General features: G+C 44.3%; 1 protein-coding gene and 2 long non-coding RNA genes across 3 annotated transcripts in view; 1 reads left to right on the top strand and 2 right to left on the bottom strand.

Annotated features, from left to right (window-relative positions):
• LOC308480654 overlaps positions 1-24048 on the bottom strand; it is a 635674-nt gene that overhangs the window by 604381 nt on the left and 7245 nt on the right. The window lies entirely within an intron of this gene.
• Positions 2722-24048, top strand: part of NIBAN1 (niban apoptosis regulator 1) — a 98703-nt gene continuing 77376 nt past the window's right edge. The window contains exon 1 of the mRNA XM_081012097.1: positions 2722-2926. Within this exon, the coding sequence (XP_080868223.1) occupies positions 2872-2926 (55 nt within the window). The 5' untranslated portion in view covers positions 2722-2871. The remainder of the gene's footprint in view (positions 2927-24048) is intronic.
• Positions 11455-12991, bottom strand: LOC308480688. Its single transcript, XR_013988231.1, has 3 exons — positions 12862-12991; positions 12607-12685; positions 11455-11634 (listed from the first exon to the last, which is right to left on the bottom strand). It is a non-coding gene; the product is annotated as an uncharacterized lncRNA (long non-coding RNA).

Below are 24048 nucleotides of genomic sequence, written 5' to 3'. Positions count from 1 at the left end.
GCCCTTCTAAAGGCAAATGTGGGTGTTGTGAAAAAATTACATGCAGGAGGATTACCAGAGGTATACCTCAGGGTTAGGGACGTGGGTGGCGCTGTGGGTTAAACCACAGAGCCTAGGACTTGCCAATCAGAAGGTCGATGGTTCGAATCCCTGTGGCAGGGTGAGCTCCCGTTGCTCATCGAAAGCACATCCCGTTGCTCGGCCCCTGCTCCTGCCAACCTAGCAGTTCGAAAGCACGTCAAAGTGTAAGTAGATAAATAGGTACCACTCTGGCAGGAAGGTAAACGGCGTTTCCGTGCGCTGCTCTGGTTGGCCAGAAGTGGCTTAGTCATGCTGGCCACATGACCCGGAAGCTGTACGCCGGCTCCCTCGGCCAATAAAGTGAGATGAGCGCTGCAACCCCAGAGTCGGCCACGACTGGACCTAATGGTCAGGGGTCCCTTTACCTTTACCTTACCTCAGGGTTAGCAAAATTGATGCAGAGAAGCTGAATCAATTATTTGCATCTCTGCAGTGGTAGTTATAGGGCAGATCCCAGTGCCGGAACTAAATTTGGGACACTGAGAAACTGAGGCAGATAACAATGAGAAGAGATTAAGTTCTAGGCTCAGTGGTTTAGACCACAGGTATCCATGACTGAGCTAGTGATGTTAAATTCTTGAGAATAATCTTTTGGAGAATATTATCGATTAATGAGAATATTAGATAATTTTCATTTAAAATAGGAGAATATTCATTTTAATGCATTGAAAATGATACAATTAGTTAATATACATGTTTATTCATGGGTAAACTTGCTCAGATGGCAACCAAAAACAGTACAGATACTTCTATTCAATGGGGCAATGTAGTGAATTTCCATTCTTAGATTTTTTTGCACCAGACTGAAACTGAGAATTCAACGTGAATGACTCACATTAATCACTAAGCCTGCCACTAACCGTATATCTACCATCAACTTTGAATTCTAATTATGTTGTGTATGTATGAAATGAAGCTTTTAAAGTAAAAGGAATATTTTTTTAAAAACGCAGGCCAGCTATATGAGCACGTTCTTTAATAAGCATATCTACCTGCTACAGTATTTTCAGTGCAACACGAAGAAAATCAATATAAAGTTTAAAATAAATGCTATTATTTCCAGGAAATAAAACACAAGTAATCAGTAACGACAAGTTACAGAACATCATAAATGCCAGTGTTGAATTACATAATGCCCAGTAATTTAACTCAGGGCCCGATTTAAGTTTGATGAGGCCCTAAGCTTCTGAAGGTAATGGGGCCCTTTATATGTCCACCTCTCCTTTGTCAACAACAAATTGTCACTGATTTTTGTGTTGAATATATGCTATATGGCAGGGATGTCCAACAGGTAGATCATGATCTACTGGTAGATTGTGAGGGGTCTGTGGTAGATTGTGGGGACCCCCCTCCCTCCCCCCCCATAAAGCTCAACAACCTTAGCTTCCTAAAATAAGCTCAACAACTTTGGTAGATCACTGCCAGTTTTTTTTATAGTGGGAGTAGATCTCAGTCTCTTGAAAGTTGGACAGGCCTGCTATATGGTAATTTATGGACCTAATAGGTATCTAAACGGGCTGCGGGTGGCACTGTGGGTTAAACCACAGAGCCTAGGACTTGCTGATCAGAAGGTCGGCGGTTCGAATCCCCGCGACGGGGTGAGCGCCCGTTGCTCATCGAAAGCACATCAAAGTGCAAGTAGATAAATAGGTACTGCTCCGGCGGGAAGGTAAATGGCATTTCCGTGCGCTGCTCTGGTTCGCCAGAAGTGGCTTAGTCATGCTGGCCACATGACCCGGAAGCTGTATGCCGGCTCCCTCGGCCAATAAAGCGAGATGAGCGCTGCAACCCCCAGAGTCGTCCCCGACTGGACCTAATGGTCAGGGGTCCCTTTACCTTTTAGGTATCTAAAGCCATTTGCACATAACAAAATATGTATTTTATCAAAGTCATTGTTGAACTTCTATTTTGGAAACGTACATCCAGGTGTGTCCCCCTTTAAATTATTTGGAGGCCCCCAAGAGAGTGGGGCCCTAAGCTATAGCTTGTTTAGCTTATATGTAAATCCTGCATGCAATAAATCCATATAAATCCACATGCAATATGGGAGGAATGTCCAATAGGTAGCTCATGATCTACTGATAGATACATTGTGAGGGGTCTGTGGTAGTTCGCAGGACACCCCCCCCCCAAAAAAAAGCTCAACAATTTTGGTAGGTCACTGCCAGTTTTTTTTTTTTTTAATGGGAGTAGATCTCACTCTCTTTGAAAGTTGGACATGCCTGCTATATGGTAATTTATGGACCTAATAGGTATATAAAGCCATTTGCACATAACAAAATATGTATTTTATCAAAGCCATTGTTGAACTTCTATCTTGGAAATGTACATCCAGGTTTTTTCCCCTTTATTTTTTGGGGGGGTCCCCAAGAGAGTGGGGCTCTAAACTATAGCTTGTTTAGTTTATACGTAAATCCGGCACTGCCCCGCTGGCTGCATTAAAACCGTGTTGGTGGAAGACCACTTTACTCGGCTACGAGGGATCGCCAAAGATAGAAGAAGAAGCTTCGAGCGCTTCTCGTCCTCGCCTGGCGACCCTCTTGCCCGGAGGCGCTGCGGGAAGGAGGCGCCTGCGAGGGCGGCGCCCTCGGGCGGGAGGAAGTTTAAGGGCCGGGGCGGCGGAGGTGGAGACCGAGAGGAGAAAAGCGCCCGGGCTGCAGCCGCTGCCCGACAGAACGAGCGCGGCGAGGAAGAAGAGCTCGTCGAGATCGCCACCTCCTCCCGGGGCTTGTTGTTGCGCTTGCCGCTCTCCTTCGCTGCCTCCTCCGCCCCTTCGAGCACCGGCCAGCCATGGGCGGATCGGGATCCAGTTTGCTCGACGAGAGCAAGTGCACCTACATCCGAGGTAAGCCGGGGCTGGGCAGGCTCGGGGAATGGGCAAAAAAAGGAACTTTGCAAGGGGAAAAAAGAACCCCAACTTTGGAGAAAGAAGTGTGCGTTTTTGCGCGCGCGCTGGGGGCGCACGGGGTCGTGTGAAAGCCTTGCGCCAGGCAGCGAGGAACTTCTCCAAACTCGCGTTGGGAAAGGGGAGCCCCCTCGGCGCTGCCACGCTCTCGGCTGGGCTGCCAGCTTCCCTGGAGCTTGGAAGTGCGAAAGCGGCATCCTGCCGAAAGGAGGAGCGTCGACTCTGGAGATGATCCCCGGACCTCTCCAAGGATGGAGGAGGGTTGTGTGGTTGTTGCGTGCGTGCTATTTCGGGGCCGATTCCGGGCTCTTTTAGCGGTTTGGCTCTAAATAGCTGCGGACACGGATAGCAGCTGACCCGCACGTGGGAAGGAGACCATGCGGAGAGGGGATCGGGCTCCAGGCGGTTTGTTTTGCTCGCCGTCTGAACATAACGCGTGCAGCGCGATGCTATGCGTTTTCAGCCTCGGGCGAAGCAGGGCTTGCTGCGCATGAGTGTGTTAACTTTAACTTGGGCGTGAGTCCCATAGAACTCAGCAGGACTTACTTCTGAGTAGACCCGGACCGTGGCCTAGGATTCTCCCCCCCCCCCGTTGCACCCTAAGTTCCGCGCAGTCAAATCTGGGTTCAGCTGCCGGGGTGGCGGATCGAGGCGCAAACCAGCTAGAAATATATACAGTACATAGGAGAAAGTGGTGAGTGGAGGAATTTGACAGAGAGGTGCTACTTTGCTATTTACAGTCTGCAAATGGAAAAAAGAATGGTAGATTTGTGGCAGCTGTGCAACGGTGGAATTCTGATACTTGGTGGAATATATAGCACTTACCTGTTATAATCATCTCTAGGGAGGGAACAGGCAGCTTTGGACTGAGTAATTGCAAATTAACCCTATACTGCATTTTCTCATTGCTGCTCAAAACCCCCTAAAGGAGATTTTAGAGGAAAGTCTAGCTTCAGCAATAAAATTTGATGATTTGGGAAACTAAGTTATAATTACGAAAAGACCAAAATTTAAAGTAATTCTTATGCCTATTTTAGGATAAAAGAAATTTGATAATAAGTATTTTAAATTTAAAGTATAATTATTTGAAATTACAAAAAACGCATGAAACAAGGTAACAATTTGCTGATATTTTTATTGTAAAGAATGCAGGGTGAGGGAGATGTGGGGAAGTCCGGTTGGTTATGAAAAAATGTTCTGGAAAGATTAATTTTTTTTTATTTTCTTTTTCCTTTTTTTTGTTCTGTTGCTTCTGTTATTTATCTGACTATATATTTGTACCTGGAAAAAAGCAATAAAAAATATTATTAAAAAAAATAAAAATAAAGGAGATTTTAGACATTGCTTCAGTTACTGCGACCATTTATCAGTTAGTTAATCCATTAGTAACATCTTGATAGCGAAAATACATTGAATAAAAGTGTTCATACAAATTGCAGATGGGAAGCAAAATCGGGATTCCCTCCTATACAAGACAGAAGGAGGAATGCTTGCTGTAGGACAGGCATCCCCAAACTCGGTCCTCCAGCTGTTTTAGGACTACAATTCCCATCATCCCTGACCACTGGTCCTGTTAGCTAGGGATGATGGGAGTTGTAGTCCCAAAACAGCTGGAGGACTGAGTTTGGGGATGCCTGCTGTAGGATAAGGCCCGCTGCTTTATTTTTCTTCTTAGATGTAGATTTTTAAAATTGGGTGACCACCCCACCAAAATATGCATCCCATTGATGTTCCTCCTAAGCAGCCGCTTTCAGGGTATTTCATCCTGCACCAAAACATCAGTAAAATCATTTCATTTACAAGAAAGCAAACCAGATACCTGAACAACGGAACTTAGCTCAAAAATCCAATTAACAGTGAACTACTGTATGGGGTGGACGCAGGTGGCGCTGTGGGTTAAACCACAGAGCCTAGGATTTGCCGATCAGAAGGTCGGCGGTTCAAATCCCCGCGACGGGGTGAGCTCCCGTTGCTCGGTCCCTGCTCCTGCCAACCTAGCAGTTCGAAAGCACGTCAAGTGCAAGTAGATAAATAGGTACCGCTCCGGTAGGAAGGTAAACGGTGTTTCCGTGCGCTGCTCTGGTTTGCCAGAAGCGGCTTAGTCATGCTGGCCACATGTACGCCGGCTCCCTCGGCCAATAAAGCGAGATGAGCGCCGCAACCCCAGAGTCGGTCACGACTGGACCTAATGGTCAGGGGTCCCTTTACCTTTACTGTATGGGGTGTTAGGAGAGAGGAGGTACCTCTGTTGGGGACACATTGTGCTCCTACTGGGGTAGTTTGTGTTGGTCCCCATCCTGCACTCAGCCCCCACCTATGGCTCCTAGGTGCTGTCGGTGTGCAACAGCGGCCACACCCTGGGAACAGTCTTGATCGGTCGGCTAAATCAGGTGAGGGTAGCCAAGAGGTTTCAAACCCTTGGTGTATTAGGGACTTCGTGAAGACAGGCTCTGGTAGATTGTGTGGACGCGACCAACTGTGGGTACAGTGGTCAAGAAGGCAGTTTGTGCATTTGCTGTAAAGGGAAGTTGGGCGCAGATGGGGCTCATTGACCTCGAAAGGTAGCCCATCTAGGAGAAGGAAATCTCTGCTCCGAAATCTCTGCAGCCTTGTGGGATATCTTTGGGAGAAGAAAATGCTAAGGCGTAACCCCTACACAAATCCAGAGTCGCTAAGACAGTTGGAGGACGGTACACTTCCTCCTGGCAACTCCAGCAGCCAAGCTGGTACCAAAACATCTTGCTTTGCTTTCCTTTGAACCACATCAGCAAGGCTGAGAGGGAGGTCTTGTCTTCTGGGCAGCTCAGGATCTTACATTATTATAAATTTTATTAGTATTTTCCACACAACAACAACACGAAAAATAATTGAAAAATAACAATACACAAAACACAAAAACCAGCATACAAAAAAACAAATCCATCTCTTACAAGTTAATAATATAAACACTAAAAAGAAAAACAAACATTGACTTCCACCAATCCCACAGCACCTCCTTTACCTCTCATTGTGTCTTCCTGTTTTCCTTATTATCTCTATCCTAGCATCTAGATATAAATCCCTCTTTCTTATCCTTTCACTTCATGAGGTTATTCCAGACTCAGCCAGATTTCTGTCCTCAAACCTTGGCTTTTAAGGTATTCATTTAGGCACTCCCATTCCTTTTTCACTTCACTTTGAGGTTTTTGTCTTATTATATCTGTCAGTTTGGCTAATTCTAAATATTCTGAAAGCTTACAGAACCATTCCATAACCAATGGTTATAGCCCAGGACCTTCTTACAGACCATTCAGGCTTCTGCCCCAGGGAGGTCACTTGGGTGCTGCTGCTGCTGCTGCTGCTAATAATAATAATAATAATAATAATAATTTTAATACTCCGCCCATTTGGCTGGGTTTCCCCAGCCACTCTGGGCGGCTCCCAACAGAATTAAAAGCACAATAAAGCACCAAGCATTAAAAAGTTCCCTGAACAGCGTGATTTCACCCCCAGAGGGGTGCACTCCATTGCAAAAACCCTTCTGAATAGATATGCCTTAACTACCTTCAGTGGCGTAGCGTGGGTTGTCAGCACCCGGGGCAAGGCAAGTAATTTGCACCCCCTAACCCGTGGATTTGCGCCCCCTAACCCTAACCCCCAGATGTTGCGCCCGGTGCGGCCAGCCCCCCCTGCACCCCCCACGCTACGCCACTGACTACCTTTTAAAAAGAGATCGTCAGTGATTAGGGTGGGAGTGCATTCCACGAAGCTGTTGTTGCCACCAAGTAAAAGAAACCCTAGCTGCATTTATGCCGCCTGCCTCACTCTAAGATCTCTGAGCAGGTGGGGATGCATAGAAGAGGATACATCCCTTTCAGTCCTTTCTGTAACATCACTGAGTACAGAACATAGTGCTTTACAACTCTGACAACTTTGCTCGTGACAGTCCTTTGAGGTAGTCCAGGCTGAAGCAAAGCAGGTATGGATTTGGCCAGTCTTTGGATGAGAGCCCACGACGGCTCCATTTAAGAACAAGCAGAATTATAATATATAATTATTTAAAGACATATAAAAATGAAGGAGGGTATGCAGACTGGCTGTAGGTTAATGTGTCTAGAAATGTTTAGTTAAACCTAAAACATATCCAAAAAACTGCATCATGCTCTAATACAGGGGTAGGCAACCTAAGGCCTGGGGGCTGGATCTGGCCCAATCGCCTTCTAAATCCGGCCCGTGGACGGTCCAGGAATCAGTGTGTTTTTACACGAGTAGAATGCGTGCTTTTATTTAAAATGCATCTCTGGGTTATTTGTGGGGCCTGCCTGGTGTTTTTACATGAGTAAACTGTGTGCTTTTATTTAAAATGTATCTCTGGGTGATTTGTGGGGCATAGGAATTCGTTCGTTATTTTTTCTCAAAATATAGTCCGGCCCACCACATGGTCTGAGGGACACGGTGGACCAGCCCACAGCTGAAAAAGGTTGCTGACCCCTGCTCTAATAGGACATTGCAGGTTGATCACTCTGGTGTGCAAAAAAAAAAGGAAAAGTGTTGCTATAGCTTCCATTGAAAAGCAGAGATGGACAAATGCAAATCTAAGATAGAGATGTAGTTTAACATGCAGGAATGAGATTCCTTCTGTCCAAATTCCTTTTTCTGCCAAATTGGGAAAGGTATGAGGGTTGTCTCCTGTTTTGCTTTAGATCACTGCTTGTGCTACCTACTGCCATTAGGGAAATAATGCAACTTGTATTCTGCACCAAAGGAAACTATTTTGCCCCCATGGGAGTCAAAACCAAAATACAAACTGACAAGAAAGCTGATGGAGGGGTGGGAATAATAATTTAAAGAGTTTATGGCTGAAAACATCAGTATAAATCAGTATTTCTTTATAACCAAAAGGTTATAAAGCTGTTGAAGCTTAGATTGGTTAAAGAAGGAAACGTATATAAAATGAGCATGTTAGTTAAAAGGATGTTGAAGAAGAGTCAAAGGTGTCAAATCTCTTCAGTAAGACGGGAGGTGATTTGAAACCACAATAATAGAGGCTTAGGTGAATTTACACCGCAGATTAGGAAACGAGCGAATAAATCCAGAACGATGCCAGCCTGGCTAATAAGCAGAGTAGCGGAAGTTATCAAAGGCAAGGTCGCTGCTTTTTAGAAGTGAAAATCTTTCGTTCATAGGAGGAAAACAGAAAGGAGCCTAAATGGTAAACTGACAAGAGCATAAATAGGGAAAACGTGAATTTGAGGAGCATATTACTGAAGGAAAACATTAAAGCTGATAACAAAACTCTTTAAATGCATTCAGAGCAAAAGACCCCTGTGTGGAGATGGTTGGACCTTTAGACAAGGAAGGAGTGAAATAATGATTAAAGGAGAACAAGGAAATTTCAGAATGATTCTCTTTGCCTAAGTCATTGCTGTGAAAGGTGTTGGATAGATACTCATGCCTGAGCTGCTTTTACAGGGTGTGTTTAGAGTTAAATAGAGGTGGAAAGAAGGAAGGTTCTAGAACTGGGTGACAGATTAAAAGTGCACAAGCCACATTCCAGCTGGCGTAGACCTGATAGCTCTTTGAGAACTGAAATGTGACGTTGCTGATCTCCTACAAATAACATGCAATTATCAGTAATGCTGGGTTCCTTACTGGAGGATTAGAATGTAGTCAGCATGATGCTCATTTTTTCAAAGAGGGTACCAGGAAATTATAATCCACTTACCTTAATGCCTGATCTAGATATACAGTCATACCTCGGGTTGAATATGCTTCATGTTGAGCACGTTCGAGTTGCGCTCCGGAGCGCGTTACTTCCGGGTTTAGCTGCTCGCGCATGCGCAGATACTCAAAATGACGTCACGCGCATGCGCAGTAGTGGCAGAAAGCGACGCACGCATGCGCAGACTTTCAGTCGCTAGTTACGTTTGCTTCTGGATGCGAACGGGGCTCCGGAACGGATCCCGTTCGTATCCAGAGGTACCACTGTATGGATCATGGGTAGGCAAACGAGGGGCCAGATCCGGCCCAATCGCCTTCTAAATCCGGGCCGTGGACAGTCCGGGAATAAGCGTGTTTTTGCATGAGTAGAATGTGTCCTTTTATTCAAAATGCATCTCTGGGTTATTTGTGGGGCATAGGAATTCGTTCATTTTTGCTTCCAAAATGGAGTCCATCCCCCACCCCAAGGTCTGAGGGACAGTGGACCGCCCCCTGCTGAAAAAGTTTACTGACCCCGATATAGATGAATCATTAAGTATATAGAGGAACAAGTCTTGCTGAGGAAACAGCAGCATGGTTTATGCAAAGGGAAGTGTTATGTCACCAGTGTGGCTGTTGAGAGTGTCAACAAGTGTGTCAATAGAGACAATCTCAAAGGGGTCATATACTTGGACTTTTGAAAATATCCTTTTTACAAAGTGCCTCACCAGAGATTCCTGAGCATTCGCCGTCTTGGGGTGCAAGAACGGGTGCTCTTATACGTCAGTAAGTGGTTAAAAATAATGGAAAGCTGAGGATAGGAGTAAGCAGACAGTTCTCAAAACAGAGAGTAATGCTCCCCTACGAAAAGATCTCAGTTGAGACTGATAGTCTTTTATTTTTCAACCAGTAATCTGGCGTCGAGGATGAATAGTGAAGTGGCCAGTTTTGTGGACAGCAAGGGCAGATTGGGAAGAGCTCTGAAAGGATCTCTCCAAACCTGGGTGAATGGGAAACAGTAGCAAATGAGGTTCAGTGCTTGTAAGTGTGACATGATGCAGGTTGTGATGGGGGAAGATTTTTACTTATAAACTGATGAGGTCTGAACTGACAGAGGCTAAGCAAAAAGGAGATATTGTCATTGTGGTGGACAACTCAATAGAAGATCAACCCGGTATACAGTGGTACCTCGCAAGACGAATGCCTCGCAAGACGGAAAACTCGCAAAACGAAAGGGTTTTTGGTTTTTTGAGTTGCTTCGCAAGACGATTTTCCCGATGGGCTTGCTTCGCAAGACGGAAACGTCTTGCAAGTTTGTTTCCTTTTTCTTAAAACCGTTAATACAGTGGTGCCTCGCAAGACGAAATTAATCCATTCCGCGAGTGTCTTCGTCTAGCGGTTTTTTCGTCTTGCGAAGCAACCCTATTAGCGGCTTAACGGATTAGCGCTATTAGCGGTTTAGCGGCTATTAAAGGCTTATCGGCTTAGTGGATTAGCTGCTAAAAGGCTATTAAAGGCTTAGCGGCTTAGATAAAGGGGAGAAAAGCGAAAAAAAAAATCTCAAGACTCGCAAGACATTTTTGTCTTGCGAAGCAAGCCCATAGGGAAATTCGTCCTGCGAAGCAACTCAAAAACGGAAAACCCTTTCGTCTAGCAGGTTTTCCGTCTTGCGAGGCATTCGTCTTGCGGGGCACCACTGTACAGTTGTGACTTGACTTCGAGGAGCAACTCATAGCAAGCGGTGTGGTAGCCTTTTTTGAGGTTTTTGAAGACTTTGGTGATTTTTGAAGCTTTTCCAAAACTTTTCCGACACTGTGCTTCACAAGACGAAAAAAACCGCAAGACGAAAAAACTCGCGGAACGAATTAATTTCGTCTTGCGAGGCACCACTGTATATTGGTGACTAAGGTCATTGAAAATAAGAGCCTTAACTTTAGCCACAATAGCTACATTGATATACCAGTTGCATAATTTCTTATTCTGTCTAGTTCTGCAGATTTTTATGACTTAGATATATACTGCTTCTGGTAGTCTTTTGGAGAAGTATGCAGCTGTTTATATTACTTACTTAGTTATTTATTTCAGTTATTTCCCACGTTACCATAAGGACTGGAAACTTGCTTTTAAAGAAAAGAAAGCTGCTCTTGGAAACCTGAATTTTGTATTAAATACCACAAACGTATCCGTGGAATTGCAAACATTCATTTGCCCCTAGACTGGAGCTTTCCAAATTTTTCATGTCGGTGCCACACTTTTTAAACGTGCATCATTTCGTGACAGAGTACAGTAGTTCTCGGGTTACATACGCTTCAGGTTACATACGCTTCAGGTTACAGACTCAGCTAACCCAGAAATAGTACCTCGGGTTAAGAACTTTGCTTCAGGATGAGAACACGATGGCAGCAGGAGGCCCCATTAGCTAAAGTGGTTCTTCAGGTTAAGAACAGTTTCAGGTTAAGAACGGACCTCCGGAACGAATTAAGTACTTAACCCGAGGTACCACTGTAATTCAGTTTTACTAGCAAACTGGCGGGCTGCTCGCTCCCTTTCTAGCCCCGCGGGGAGTGTTCCCGCAACACACCTACACACTGCGGCCGACACACTAATGTGTCGTGACACATAGTTTGGAAGGCTCTGTCCTAGACAAAGACTGGTTCAATGGATACTACTCTAGGTGGGCAAACAGAGGGCTTTCAATACCTCATTGGAGTCGTGCTTTTAGTTCCTCATTTTGTTCCTGTGTTGCTGTTTGCAGTATACATGTCACACACACACACACAGAGGGGAATTGGGAAAGGCGCACATTTATGCTACTTGCACTTGTTCGCAAGTAGATCTGTTTCAGCATCATGGCTGCTCTAAAGACGTGTAAGGGGTGTGGAATAGTTCTTAGGATCAGTTGGAATCGGCCTTAAAGAGTGAAGTCGCATGGTCACAATCCGGCTGCAGTTGTTTCCAGTCCTGTTAGTCTGAATGGTAAAATTAAGCACACGCTTAAACCTTTGCCTTTGAAATCAACAAGGCTTAAAAATGCTTAACTTTGGCTGCCATGCATCTTGATGTTTGCTGGGTTTTATTAAATCAGTGGACAAAAATATACTGTATGGCCGTAAGACTTTTTTCTGGTGCATAAATATCCTAGCATGTGTCGAAGTAAAAAATTCTTTCCTGTAGCACCTTAAAGACCAACTAAGTTAGTTCTTGGTATAAGCTTTCGTGTGCATGCACACTTCTTCAGATACACATGTGTGATTTAGCCTCAGTAAATAGGATGGTTGTTCATGAGATCAGGTTGTTCATCAGTGCATATAGCTGCACCTCAAATAGTCATCTCAGCTTTGAATTATATGGCTTGAAATATAAAGGATGCCTGAATTAAGCATTTTATTTAGGGTTACCAGGTTGTTACATGCATAGTTATGGTGTCTGTTTCTTTAAAATACCTGCAGTGCCAGGAAGCTATGCAAATGGCATATTTCCTACCAGTTCTTTTGCTTACCCTTCCTTTGTACACATTGTCCTGTGGCTGCTTTTAACAAACTGGACTCCATCTCTGCAACTTTAGCAAGCTTACATATATGTGAAGCTTATGCAAGAGATACGGGAGCCGGTGAGAACACCGTTTCAGGTGGAAGAAAAGGAAAAAGTTACACAAAATACAAAAATCAAGATAAGATGCGTTACTGGTTACTTTGCCCTACAGCAAAGATCTTGCATCGCAAAAATACAAAGTTGATCCTTGTTGAACCAGTTGGAACAAAAATGTCAGCAAAAATGTCAGAAACCAGCCACCAGATGTAAACTTTCATTATATTGCAACCCGATTGTAACGAAAGCTTGTAGAAAGAGAGGTAGACAGCTTCTCCAGATTTCATATGTTACAATGCAATCTGAATCAAGTCTACTTAGAAGTAAGTCTTACTTAACTCAGCTGGGCTTACCCTTAGGTAAGTTGGCCTTACTGCTTGATGTTACGCATAAACTCAGACGTAAACTCCAGCAGATTCAGGTGGAATCACTCTTAAAGTAAACACAAAGAATTTCAGCAGAAATCAGCATGATAATTTTGAATTAAGGTCAGGGTGTGTGAGAGAATGCATTCATTTACATGGTCACCTGGTCTGTGAAATAACATCTGTCAATTTGTGTAAGATTTCTTCAACCGTTCTCATGGTGAAAATCCACATATAACTTACCTGAATTCACCCTAACTCTGAGAGGCAAAGTTTATCCAATGAAGGCATTTTGAACATTTAGGGTCTTTTTCTGCCTGCTGATAACTTTTAGGTACCGGCTATGCTCTCTCAATTTGTCTCAAGAACTAGGGACCTGTTTAAAAGAAAGAAGTAAAGCTGTATGTGGACAGACACTGGTGAGAAGAGCACTGCAACCCCATAGTTGCCTTTGACTGGACTTAACCGTCCAGGGGTCCTTTACCTTTACTTTTTTTTACCTTAAAAGAAATCCTTAGCCATGTGAGTTTCAGATATGAGTATGCAGGCAGGAGTATCCTGCAATCTTTAGACTTCATGCAGCCTAATTCCATCCTGTAAATAAATAAGCAAAATCAGAAGATGTCCACAAACATGCTGGTGGAAATACAGGGTTTTTTAAAAACAAAAAACCCCCATTTTTATCTGTTTATTATTTGATCTTTAAACGGTACGTCAGTTGTGATCCCAAGGTGGTTTGCAATCCGAAACCTCAAAATAACAACTACTTTAAAATATGAAATAACAATACCTCAGATGGACATCGGTTCATTACAGCTGGCCTAATTTTGCTAGCTCCTTCCAAAAGGGAAAGAGGTATGTCTTAAATTGGTACCAAAAGCCAAATAGTGAAGGCATCAGCTATACCTCCAGTGGAAGAGAAGACTCTTACTTCTCGCAGCGAGGGAACCGCCAGAAGACTCTTACCTTCTGGCAGGTCCCTCGCTGCGAGAAGCCAAGTTACAGGGAACCAGGCAGAGGGCCTTCTCGGTAGTGGCACCCGCCCTGTGGAACGCCCTCCCACCAGATGTCAAAGAGAACAACTACTAAACTGTTAGAAGACATCTGAAGGCAGCCCTGTTTAGGGAAGCTTTTAATGTTTAATAGGTTATTGTATTTTAGTGTTTTGTTGGAAGCCGCTCAGAGTGGCTGGGGAAACCCAGATGGGCGGGGTATAAATAATAAATTATTATTATTATTATTTTATTATTATTATTTGTGTCACAGTGCGATGGGCTTCACCCCCCAACAAGTCAGAAAGGTGTTCCCTTCTGGTATATGGGCAGGCTGGTAGAGAGTGAGACACCACTTCAAGAATTTAGGTCCTAAATTGTTTAGGGCTTTATAAATCAACGTGCACACCTTTTGAGTTGGGCTTGGCAGCGTCTAATAGGAAACCCTTTCTTTCAGGTCCCTGTATGAACTTCCCCCACCCTGCTTTCCCCCCCCCCAACGTCCTTGCCCAATGTTCTAGCTTTTGGTACATTTCCACTCCCTTAACTTCAAGTTCTTCAATCAGCTCTACCTGTTTGATCACTTGTTGAACTTGCTTCAAGGGCAGGCGAGGCTTGTCTTAAGAAACACATTGTCAACAACCGTCTTTCATGTGTTATCTCAAACCTACTTCCATAAACGCTTCCGCCTCCTTCCCTTGTTCACGCAATGGCATTGACTCACTGCTTTTGCATAATCCTTGTCTCTTCCTTCCTCCTTCTTGCCTGTGAGATAATTTAAATTCTGTGGTTTTCAAGGATAGGGACCTTTCACCTTACAAAGCAGTACACTCAGATTGGCGGTACTTTGTAGATTTTTGGTTAACAAAAGCCAGAATTTCCAAGATTCTGTCATGCACCAGTGTGATTAAGAAACAGAAACCTGGATGAAGCTACATGGCAGTAATTGGAATCTCAATGGAGTAGTGGTTGGTTTAGCCCTCATCCCATGTTTCCCTCTTTTGTAAGTGATTTATTACCATTTACTCCTATACAGAAAAGTAAAGGGTTATACTTGGAGATTTTGCCATTACCCCACACCTGCCAACACAAAGATGCAGGTCTCCCAACAGCTCTTGCATAAGACTAGTACCCTCTAGATGGGATGCAGGTGGTGCTGTGGTCTAAACCACTGAGCCTCTTAGGCTTGCCGATCAGAAGTTTGGCGGTTCGAATCCCGACGATGGAGTGAGCTCCCAGCTCCTGCCAACCTAGCAGTTCAAAAGCACACCAGTGCAAGTAGATAAATAGGTACCACTGCAGCAGGAAGGTAAATGGCGTTTCCGTGCGCTCTGGTTTTCGTCACGGTGCTCTGTTGCACCAGAAGCGGTTTAGTCCTGCTGGCCACATGACCCGGAAAGCTGTCTGTGGACAAACGCCGGCTCCCTTGGCCTGAAAGCGAGATGAGCACTGCAACCCCATAGCTACCTTTGACTGGACTTAACCACCCAGGGGTCCTTTACCTTTACTTAGTGCCCTCCCAGATGCTGGTGCATGGCAGCTCCATCAACCCCAGCCATTGTAGCCAGTGGTGAGAGATGATGCAATGTGGAGTCCCAAACTTGAAAGCACGAGGTTGGTGAAGTTGCGGCAGAGTATTCTTTCTTCCGTGTATTCCTCTCATCATAATGATGGGAATTTTGCTATGAGATTTGCTGTTTTGGAACGTCTTGTTCTATACCAGTGGTCCCCCTATTTTTTTCCTCTGGGGCACACTTTCAAACCAAATTTTTATGGATAAGGAATACATTTGAAAACAAAAAGAAACAACTCCTAGCAGTACTTGATTTAAAACATAGAACACAACTACTTTATGAAAGGATCCTGGGACATCCAAACTATGACACCAAACTGGGAGGATGACACCAAACTGGGAGGGCTGGCTAACACCCCAGAGGACAGGATCACACTTCAAAACGACCTTGACAGATTAGAGAACTGGGCAAAAACAAACAAGATGAATTTTAACAGGGAGAAATGTAAATTATTGCACTTGGGCAAAAAAAATGAGAGGCACAAATACAAGATGGGGGACACCTGGCTTGAGAGCAGTACATGTGAAAAGGATCTAGGAGTCTTGGTTGACCACAAACTTGACATGAACCAACAGTGTGACGCGGCAGCTAAAAAAGCCAATGCAATTCTGGGCTGCATCAATAGGAGTATAGCATCTAGATCAAGGGAAGTAATAGTGCCACTGTATTCTGCTCTGGTCAGACCTCACCTGGAGTACTGTGTCCAGTTCTGGGCACCACAGTTCAAGAAGGACACTGACAAACTGGAACGTGTCCAGAGGAGGGCAACCAAAATGGTCAAAGGCCTGGAAACGATGCCTTATGAGGAACGGCTAAGGGAGCTGGGCATGTTTAGCCTGGAGAAGAGGAGGTTAAGGGGTGATATGATAGCCATGTTCAAATATATAAAAGGATGTCACATAGAGGAGGGAGAAAGGTTGTTTTCTGCTGCTCCAGAGAAGGGGACACGGAGCAATGGATCCAAACTACAAGAAAGAAGATTCCACCTAAACATTAGGAAGAACTTCCTGACAGTAAGAGCTGTTTGACAGTGGAATTTGCTGCCAAGGAGTGTGGTGGAGTCTCCTTCTTTGGAGGTCTTTAAGCAGAGGCTTGACAACCATATGTCAGGAGTGCTCTGATGGTGTTTCCTGCTTGGCAGGGGGTTGGACTCGATGGCCCTTGTGGTCTCTTCCAACTCTGATTCTATGATTCTATGATCCAGAAAGTATAAGACAATGCAGCTACGCAAGAACATGACTTATTCTCAAAATATAAACAGGTGTTTCTCCAGCACTCTGTTCAAATGGCGATTCTGGATCCCAACTAGGGTTGACTTCAGTATCACTTTTAGGTCTTGCTCTCATGTTGAAAATATATCTAACCATATTCTGCAAATAAAATATTATTTTGATACTATAGTCTTTTTCTTCTTCTTCGGCGATCACTCATAGCCGAGTAAGATTGTCTTCCATGAATACGGTTTTAGCAGTGACTCCCTAAGTGACTGTGGAGGCCAATTCTGGATCCACACATCCTTCCACAGTGGGGACATAGGTTTCCGGGCAGGAGCTGACCATGGTGAGGGTTTGCCAAGCATGCCTTCCTCTTAGCACATTTCTCCCTTTTGTCCTGAGTTCGAGCGTCTTCAAAGCCCATGACACCTTTGGTGAAGGCTGTTCTCCAATTGGAGCACTCACAGGCCAGTATTTACCAGTTGTTGGTGTCTATACTACATTTTTTAAGATTTGCCTTGGAAGTGTCTTTCAACCTCTCTTGTTGACCACCAGCGTTACGCTTTCCATTTTAAAATTTGAAATAGAGCCGTTGCTTTTTGGAAGATGATAATCGGGCATCTGCACAACATGACCAGTCCAATGAAGTCAGTGTTGAAGAATCACCGCTTTCACATTGGTGATTTTTGCTTCTACCAGTACACTGGCATTAGTTCTCCTGTCTTCCCAAGTGATGTGTAAAATAGTATACTGAAATGTTTAAATGTTTCTCTGATTGTCAGTGAATCTTCCTGCCATGCTTGCCATCCTCTTCTGCCACACCAGTGTGGCACACCACAATCTTTCCACTGTTTTGTACAGATGGGAAACAATTTTAAAATCTGTTTTCTGAAAGAACGGCACTGTTACTTAGCACATTAATACACGAAAGCATGTTCTTTCTGGGGAAAGCTACAGCTGCCCTCTGATATGGCCGTACACTGTAATTTGGTTTAAGCGCTTGAAACCACAAAGCCATAAATCGTAACAGCAGATGAAATATTAGGGTCAGTGAGAAGCAACTGTTATTGCTGGGGGGGGGGGGGCACCCCATTTCAGGTTTACACCTGTGGAACCTAAAGCCTACTGTTTGAAGAAATTGTCTAGCACAAATATATTGCCTAGCTTTATTCTGTGTAATTACAAAGAGTCACACACACACACACACACACACACACACACACTGGAGAACTGGAGGAATTCCTTCCTGACTAGTGTTTCTTCCGAGGAGATGTGAGATTTCTTCTTCTAGAAACTGATCATTGGGGCCACATTGAGGCCATTTGGCATTATCACCCAAGAAGGCCACAGTGCATGTGGAAGAAATTCAAAGGGTTGCAGGTGCTGATTTATGCTAGAAAAATTTCACACAGCCATTGCAGTCTGCTTGACTAAGTATGGCCTGCAATTTGGTGTGTCCCTAATAACATTTAAATGGGTGTGTGGCTCTAAACAAGTGTACAAACAGTTTAGGGTGGGACAGTGCTCCGTTGAGAGAACAGGGCAAAATGATCAACAAAAAAGGTTGAATGTCAAGAAGAACAGCCTTGGCAATTAGATCTTAAAGTCTTCAGCGGAAATGAGTCCTTGCAGCATGAGACATGCCATATTGAAGCAATAATAATAATAATTGGATCTTGTTCCTTCTGTGCACGTAGGAGAGTGGGAAAATGATAGGGCAGAGCTTGCAAAAGTGATTAATGTTAATTTTTGCCATACGTTGTGGTTTGAGTGCTTGGCTGATATTTAGCCTCATAACCTTACAAGATACCTTCAACGAAGGTTGCTTCTCAGTTTGGTATTGAGATTAGGGATGGCCAATAACCATTGGCTATCCCTATGTTATTGGCCCAGAAATGGAAAAAAGATAAAGTCCCAACCAGGGAAGAATGGCTGATCAAGTTGGTGGATTCTGCCGAAATGGCTAAAATGACCGGAAGAATAAAAAATCAGGAAGCCCAAAATTTTAATAAAGAATGGGAAAAAATTATAATTTATCTTAAAAATCAATGTAAACAATTAAAATCGTTAGTAGGATTGGAATGACACTTGTAGTTTAATGGTGAATTTTGGACACAATGGAGAGTTAAAAGATTTGGATTATCATAAAAGATGCAGGAGGAAATGATCAACAATAGGACCCACAAAGGGGAGCAGGGAAGTCCAGGAGATTCTTTGAAATCTTGTTTCTATGTTGGATTTGTGATTGTAAAATTGTAATCTGAAAAACCAAATAAATATTTTATTTTTTAAAAAAGAGATTAGGGATGGCCATTGTCTTTGTCTTCTAAGTCCCCCTGTTTTCCATTCAGTGATCATTTTGCCAGACCACCCAAACTTTGCTTTGGTTGGGCTGTGGGAGGATGTATCTGAATTTGGAGAAGTAAAGAAGAGAAGGCAGATGGACAAAACCAAAAGAGTGGAGGCTTTGAAGGGGCACTGAGAAGAATGAAGAGTGCACTGTGGCCTACAAGACACTGTCTGTGCCATGTAGTTCCTTGTGCTGACCGTCCTGCTTTTATAGAGCCAGGGTGTCCCCATGACTGGGCAAGTGGACTGTCTGTGCATCCAGGCAGCCTCTAATGTGATCCATCTCAAGCATGACTCAACTCAATGCTTATGCCAATCTCATCCCTGAGGGACCTCGCTGTGCCATTTCTCTGAAGCACATTCACTGTTTGTCATCAAATGGGAAGAAAGCCTGTCTGGATCCCACAGCCAACAGGGTCAGGTTGGTTGTCAACACAGTACGTTTCCGGGCACAATTCAAGTGTTGGTGCTGACCTTCAAAGCCCTAAATGGATAAAAAGGTGCAACGAATAGGTAGGATTCTGGTTGCTTGTTAATAATAATTTATTATTTGTACCCCGCCCATCTGGCTGTGTTTCCCCAGCCACACTGGGCGGCTTCCAACCAAATATTAAAAACAATACAGTGTCAGACATGAAAAACTTCCCTAAACAGGGCCGCCTTCAGTTGTCTTTTAAAAGTAAAATAGTTGTTTATTGCCTTGACATCTGCTGGGAGAGCGTTCCACAAGGCAAAATTTCTTGTGTTAATGGGATTGGTTAAACTTCGTGATCATATACAGGTGCTGAAAAACTAGGCCTTCTATAATTGCACAACCTGAATTTGCTAGTAGGTGGTTATTGAATCCCAGCCAAAAACAGCGACAGTCTGGAACAGCCCTGTGTCTAGTGTCCCAAAGGAAAAAGACACTAAGGTGTGCAATTAAAATAGCTTTCCTGGAGGCTCCAGTTTCTTCACCCAACTATAGGGCAATACGTCATCCAGACCAGAGATTTCACCAAAGCAAACTCTTATTTTTCATGAAGCATAGAATCTTTGAGTTGGAAGGGACCTAGGGTCATCTAGTCCAACTCCCTGTAATGCAGGAATCTCAGCGAAAGCCGATTCAAGCTGTTGTTGTGCTGTGAATTTCCCTAGGAGGAAAGAGATAATTTCTCTCCGGTAGTCTTCCAGAACGGGGCTGCAATGTTAGAAATACATTACTGCATGATTGTGTGCGTAGATCGTATCTACGGGACCGCCTCTCCTGGTATGCCCCGCAGAGGACCTTAAGGTCAATGTATAACCATAGTTTAGAGGTCCCAGGCCCTAAGGTAGTCAGACTATCCTCCACCAGGGCCAGGGCCTTTTCAGTGATGGCTCCGACCTGGTGGAATGCTCTGTCCCAGGAGACTAGGGCCCTGCAGGATTTAACCTCCTTCCGTCAGGCCTGTAAGACAGAGCTATTCCGCCTGGCCTTTAATTTGAATTCAGCCTGATCTTTTCTTTCCCTTCTCTTCCCTTCACCTCCCCTTTTATGAAGATTACTCACTCTGAGACCCCACAGCTAATTCTTCCTGGCCTCCTCGCTGGCCTAAGTAGGACCAATTCAGCCAGCTAGCCCTGGAGATTATCTAATGCTTATTTCCCCTAAATTGATTTTTGATTTTTATTGTTATTCATGTTTTTATACTGTATTTTATGCTGCTTTTATAATTAAGTGTTTTTAAATGTTTTGTAGCCTCCCTGAGCCCGGTTTTTGAACCGGGAAGGGCGGGGTATAAATAAAATTTCATTATTATTATTATTATTATTTATTATAAAACTTCCCATGTAGTTTATCTGGTGCACATGGCAAGATGATTGCAAACATTGTAGTCTGCTCATGAAGCCTTCACCACTCCGAAGTTGGCTGGAGCGTCCTCCGTGTGGAGTCTCTAAAATAGGGAATAGTTCTGAGGTCTTGGATTTCTTTCTGCGGCAAAACCAGTTCTGAAAATCTGCCTGAGCATCAGATCACAATATGTTTTCAATAGGCCTAGGCCTATATATCAAATTCCCCTATTCAGTTTTTTTTTTGGGGGGGTGCTCCAGAAGACAGCCTTCATAAGTTCTTTTACTGAAGTTCAGACATAGCTTTCCTAGAGAGCTATGAAAGAAGGGATACTCATGACTTGACTACGGTGCCATGCAAAAGAAATCCATGTGTATAGAAAACTTAACTTGCCAGCATGGAGAATGGTTTTATTCTAGGGAAACAGTTTGAAGTGATACAGCTGAGAAACTGATTTACTGTACCTTCTCACTTGCTGTTTGTGAGATGGGGGGGGGGGGGGTTTGTAAATTTTGTATCTGAAAATAAGATTTTCAACAAACTCAGCTTTTTTTTTTGGTGGGTGGCAATTTAGGGCTGTTTCTAGGAAGCATGTGTTAGAGTGATCAAACTTCCGTTCCAAGGAAAGCTGAATTCTGCATCCAATATAAATTGTGCAATGTAAGCAATTTTGCATCTATTTCGCTTAACTTTGCTAGTCATTTGCCTGCTTTCCACATGACGGTAAATTTAGCATACTGTACACAGGCTCTTCGGTTTGCATACTCCTGCCTCCTCTGATGTGGCAACGAGGAGGTGATTGGAAAGACCTTTCTTGTGGTGTTTGAACCCAGACAAAGTATGGTTCGTGTTAACTGTGGTTTAGAAACAAGGCAACTTCAAACCATGTTTAATTATTCTGGCTGGCTTTCCATACGTTTAAAGCATATGGCTTTCCACAAAGAATACTGGAGATTGCAGTTTATTCTGGGTGTGGGGAATTGTAGTTTTGTAAGGTGTAAATTAGTTTGGTATGGTTTGAAGCTCAACATCAAAAAAACGAAGATCATGGCCACAGGTCCCATCACCTTCTGGCAAATAGAAGGGGAAGTAATGGAGGCAGTGAGAGATTTTACTTTCTTGGGCTCCATGATCACTGCAGATGGTGACAGCAGCCACGAAATTAAAAGACGCCTGCTTCTTGGGAGAAAAGCAATGACAAACCTAGACAGCATCTTAAAAAGCAAAGACATCACCTTGCCGACAAAGGTCCGTATAGTTAAAGCCATGGTTTTCCCAGTAGTGATGTATGGAAGTGAGAGCTGGACCATCAAGAAGGCTGATCGCCGAAGAATGGATGCTTTTGAATTATGGTGCTGGAGGAGACTCTTGAGAGTCCCAGGGTCTGCAAAAAGATCAAACCTCTCCATTCTGAAGGAAATCAGCCCTGAGTGCTCACTGGAAGGACAGATCCTGAAGCTGAGGCTCCAATCCTTTGGCCACCTCATGAGAAGAGAAGACTCCCTGGAAAAGACCCTGATGTTGGGAAAGATGGAGGGCACAAGGAGAAGGGGACGACAGAGGACGAGATGGGTTGGATAGTGTTCTTGAAGCTACGAACATGAGTTTGACCAAACTGCGGGAGGCAGTGGAAGACAGGGAGTGCCAGGCGTGCTCTGGTCCATGGGGTCACGAAGAGTCAGATACGACTAAACGACTAATCAACAACAAGGTGTAAAATTACAGCCTCCAGGGATTATTAGGGATTCATGTGCTTTAGGTCTATGGCGCATATTCAGCCCTATCCACATAACAAGTAATTATGTTTAGTTGAAAATAGAAGCAATATCTTGTATTTAATTCGTGGCTCTGCCCCAGGGTGTTTACGAGGTAGCTAAAGGACTTTAAAGCACAAGTCCTTGAGAAAAATCCGCATAAGATTTGCACAGGCTAATTTATATTTACAGATGCCTCTAGGCAAATGAACAGCATACATTTAAAACACTCCCCTCAAGAACCCGGGAACTATAGTTTAAGGTTACTGTAGCTCTGTGATGAGAAAGCTACTGTCCCCAGAATTAGATGGGACGCTGCGGTCTAAACCACTGAGCCTCTTGGGATTTCCGATCGGAAGGTCGGTGGTTCGAATCCCCGCGATGGGGTGAGCTCTCATTGCTCTGTACAAGCTCCTGCCAACCTAGCAGTTCGAAAGCACACCAGTGCAAGTAGATAAATAGGTACTGCTGTGGCAGGAAAGTAAACGGCGTTTCCATGCGCTCTCGTTTCTGTTATAGTGTTCTGTTGCGCCAGAAGCGATTTAGTCCTGCTGGCCACATGACCCGGAAGGCTGTCTGTGGACAAACGCCGGCTCCCTCGGCCTGAAGCCAGATGAGCACTGCACCCCATAGTTGCCTTTGACTGGACTTAACCATCCAGGGTCCTTTACCTTTTTACCTTTACCTTATGTGGGTTAAACCACAGAGCCTAGGACTTGGTGTTCGGAAGATCAGCGGTTCGAATCCCCGTGATGGGGTGAGCTCTCGTTACTCGGTCCCAGCTCCTGCCAACCTAGCAGTTCGAAAGCACGTCAGAGTGCAAGTAGATAAATAGGTACCACTCCGGCGGGAAGGTAAACGGCATTTCCATGCGCTGCTCTGGTTCGCCAGAAGTGGCTTAGGTCATGCTGGTCACATGACCCGGAAGCTGTACGCTAGCTCCCTCGGCCAGTAAAGCGAGATGAGCGCCGCAACCCCAGAGTCGGTCACGACAGGACCTAATGGTCAGGGTCCCTTTACCTTTATGTGCAGGTTTCTACACTGGGCTCTCACTAACCGTCCTCTTTGCCATGGACCCAGTTGCCCTGCAAACAAAGGTCTTAAAAATTAAGTTTAAAACAAAGAAGGGGATCCAGGGCTGTGCACAAAAAAAGGAGTGGGGGGTTGGGGCCCTCTGGACATTTCCTGTGGCTGTGCCGGAGGACATGGGCCTAGGTCTTACCCACACTCATTTCTGTAGTACTGAACTATGGTTTTGTTCTACATTTAAATGCAGCTTTTGGGAAAACTCCATGCAGATCTTTTAAACTCGACCTCAGGACGTCGTAAATGTGCCCGCCAGTGCTCTTCGCTGACTGGAAATCCTGCTTGGACTCAAACTGACCTCTTGAGATTTTACCAGACCCTGCCTGCCATAGATAAGCCTGCGTTTATTGTACTTAGCTCCCGCTGAAATCAATGGGGCAATTTCCATGGGACCTAAGAGTGTGGGGTTCTGTGTATGCTTACTCAAAGGCAAGTCCCACTCTCTTATACTAGTTTAGGATTGCAGATTCATTTTGAATCCAACTCATGGCTGTGTCTTGCATAGACCAGTAAGTTAACTTATGAAAAACAAGCCCCTGAGATTCTCAGAATGCTGAATTCTGCATGTACTGTATTTTTCACTCTATAAGACGCATCAGACCATAAGACGCAACTAGTTTTTGGAGGAGGAAAACAAGAAAAAAAATA

Source organism: Podarcis pityusensis (genome assembly GCF_964106645.2).
Source record: "Podarcis pityusensis genome assembly, chromosome: 6".
NCBI lineage: Eukaryota > Metazoa > Chordata > Lepidosauria > Squamata > Lacertidae > Podarcis > Podarcis pityusensis.
Note: the sequence above shows the minus strand (reverse complement) of the source record. Positions and strands in the feature narration are given on the sequence as shown.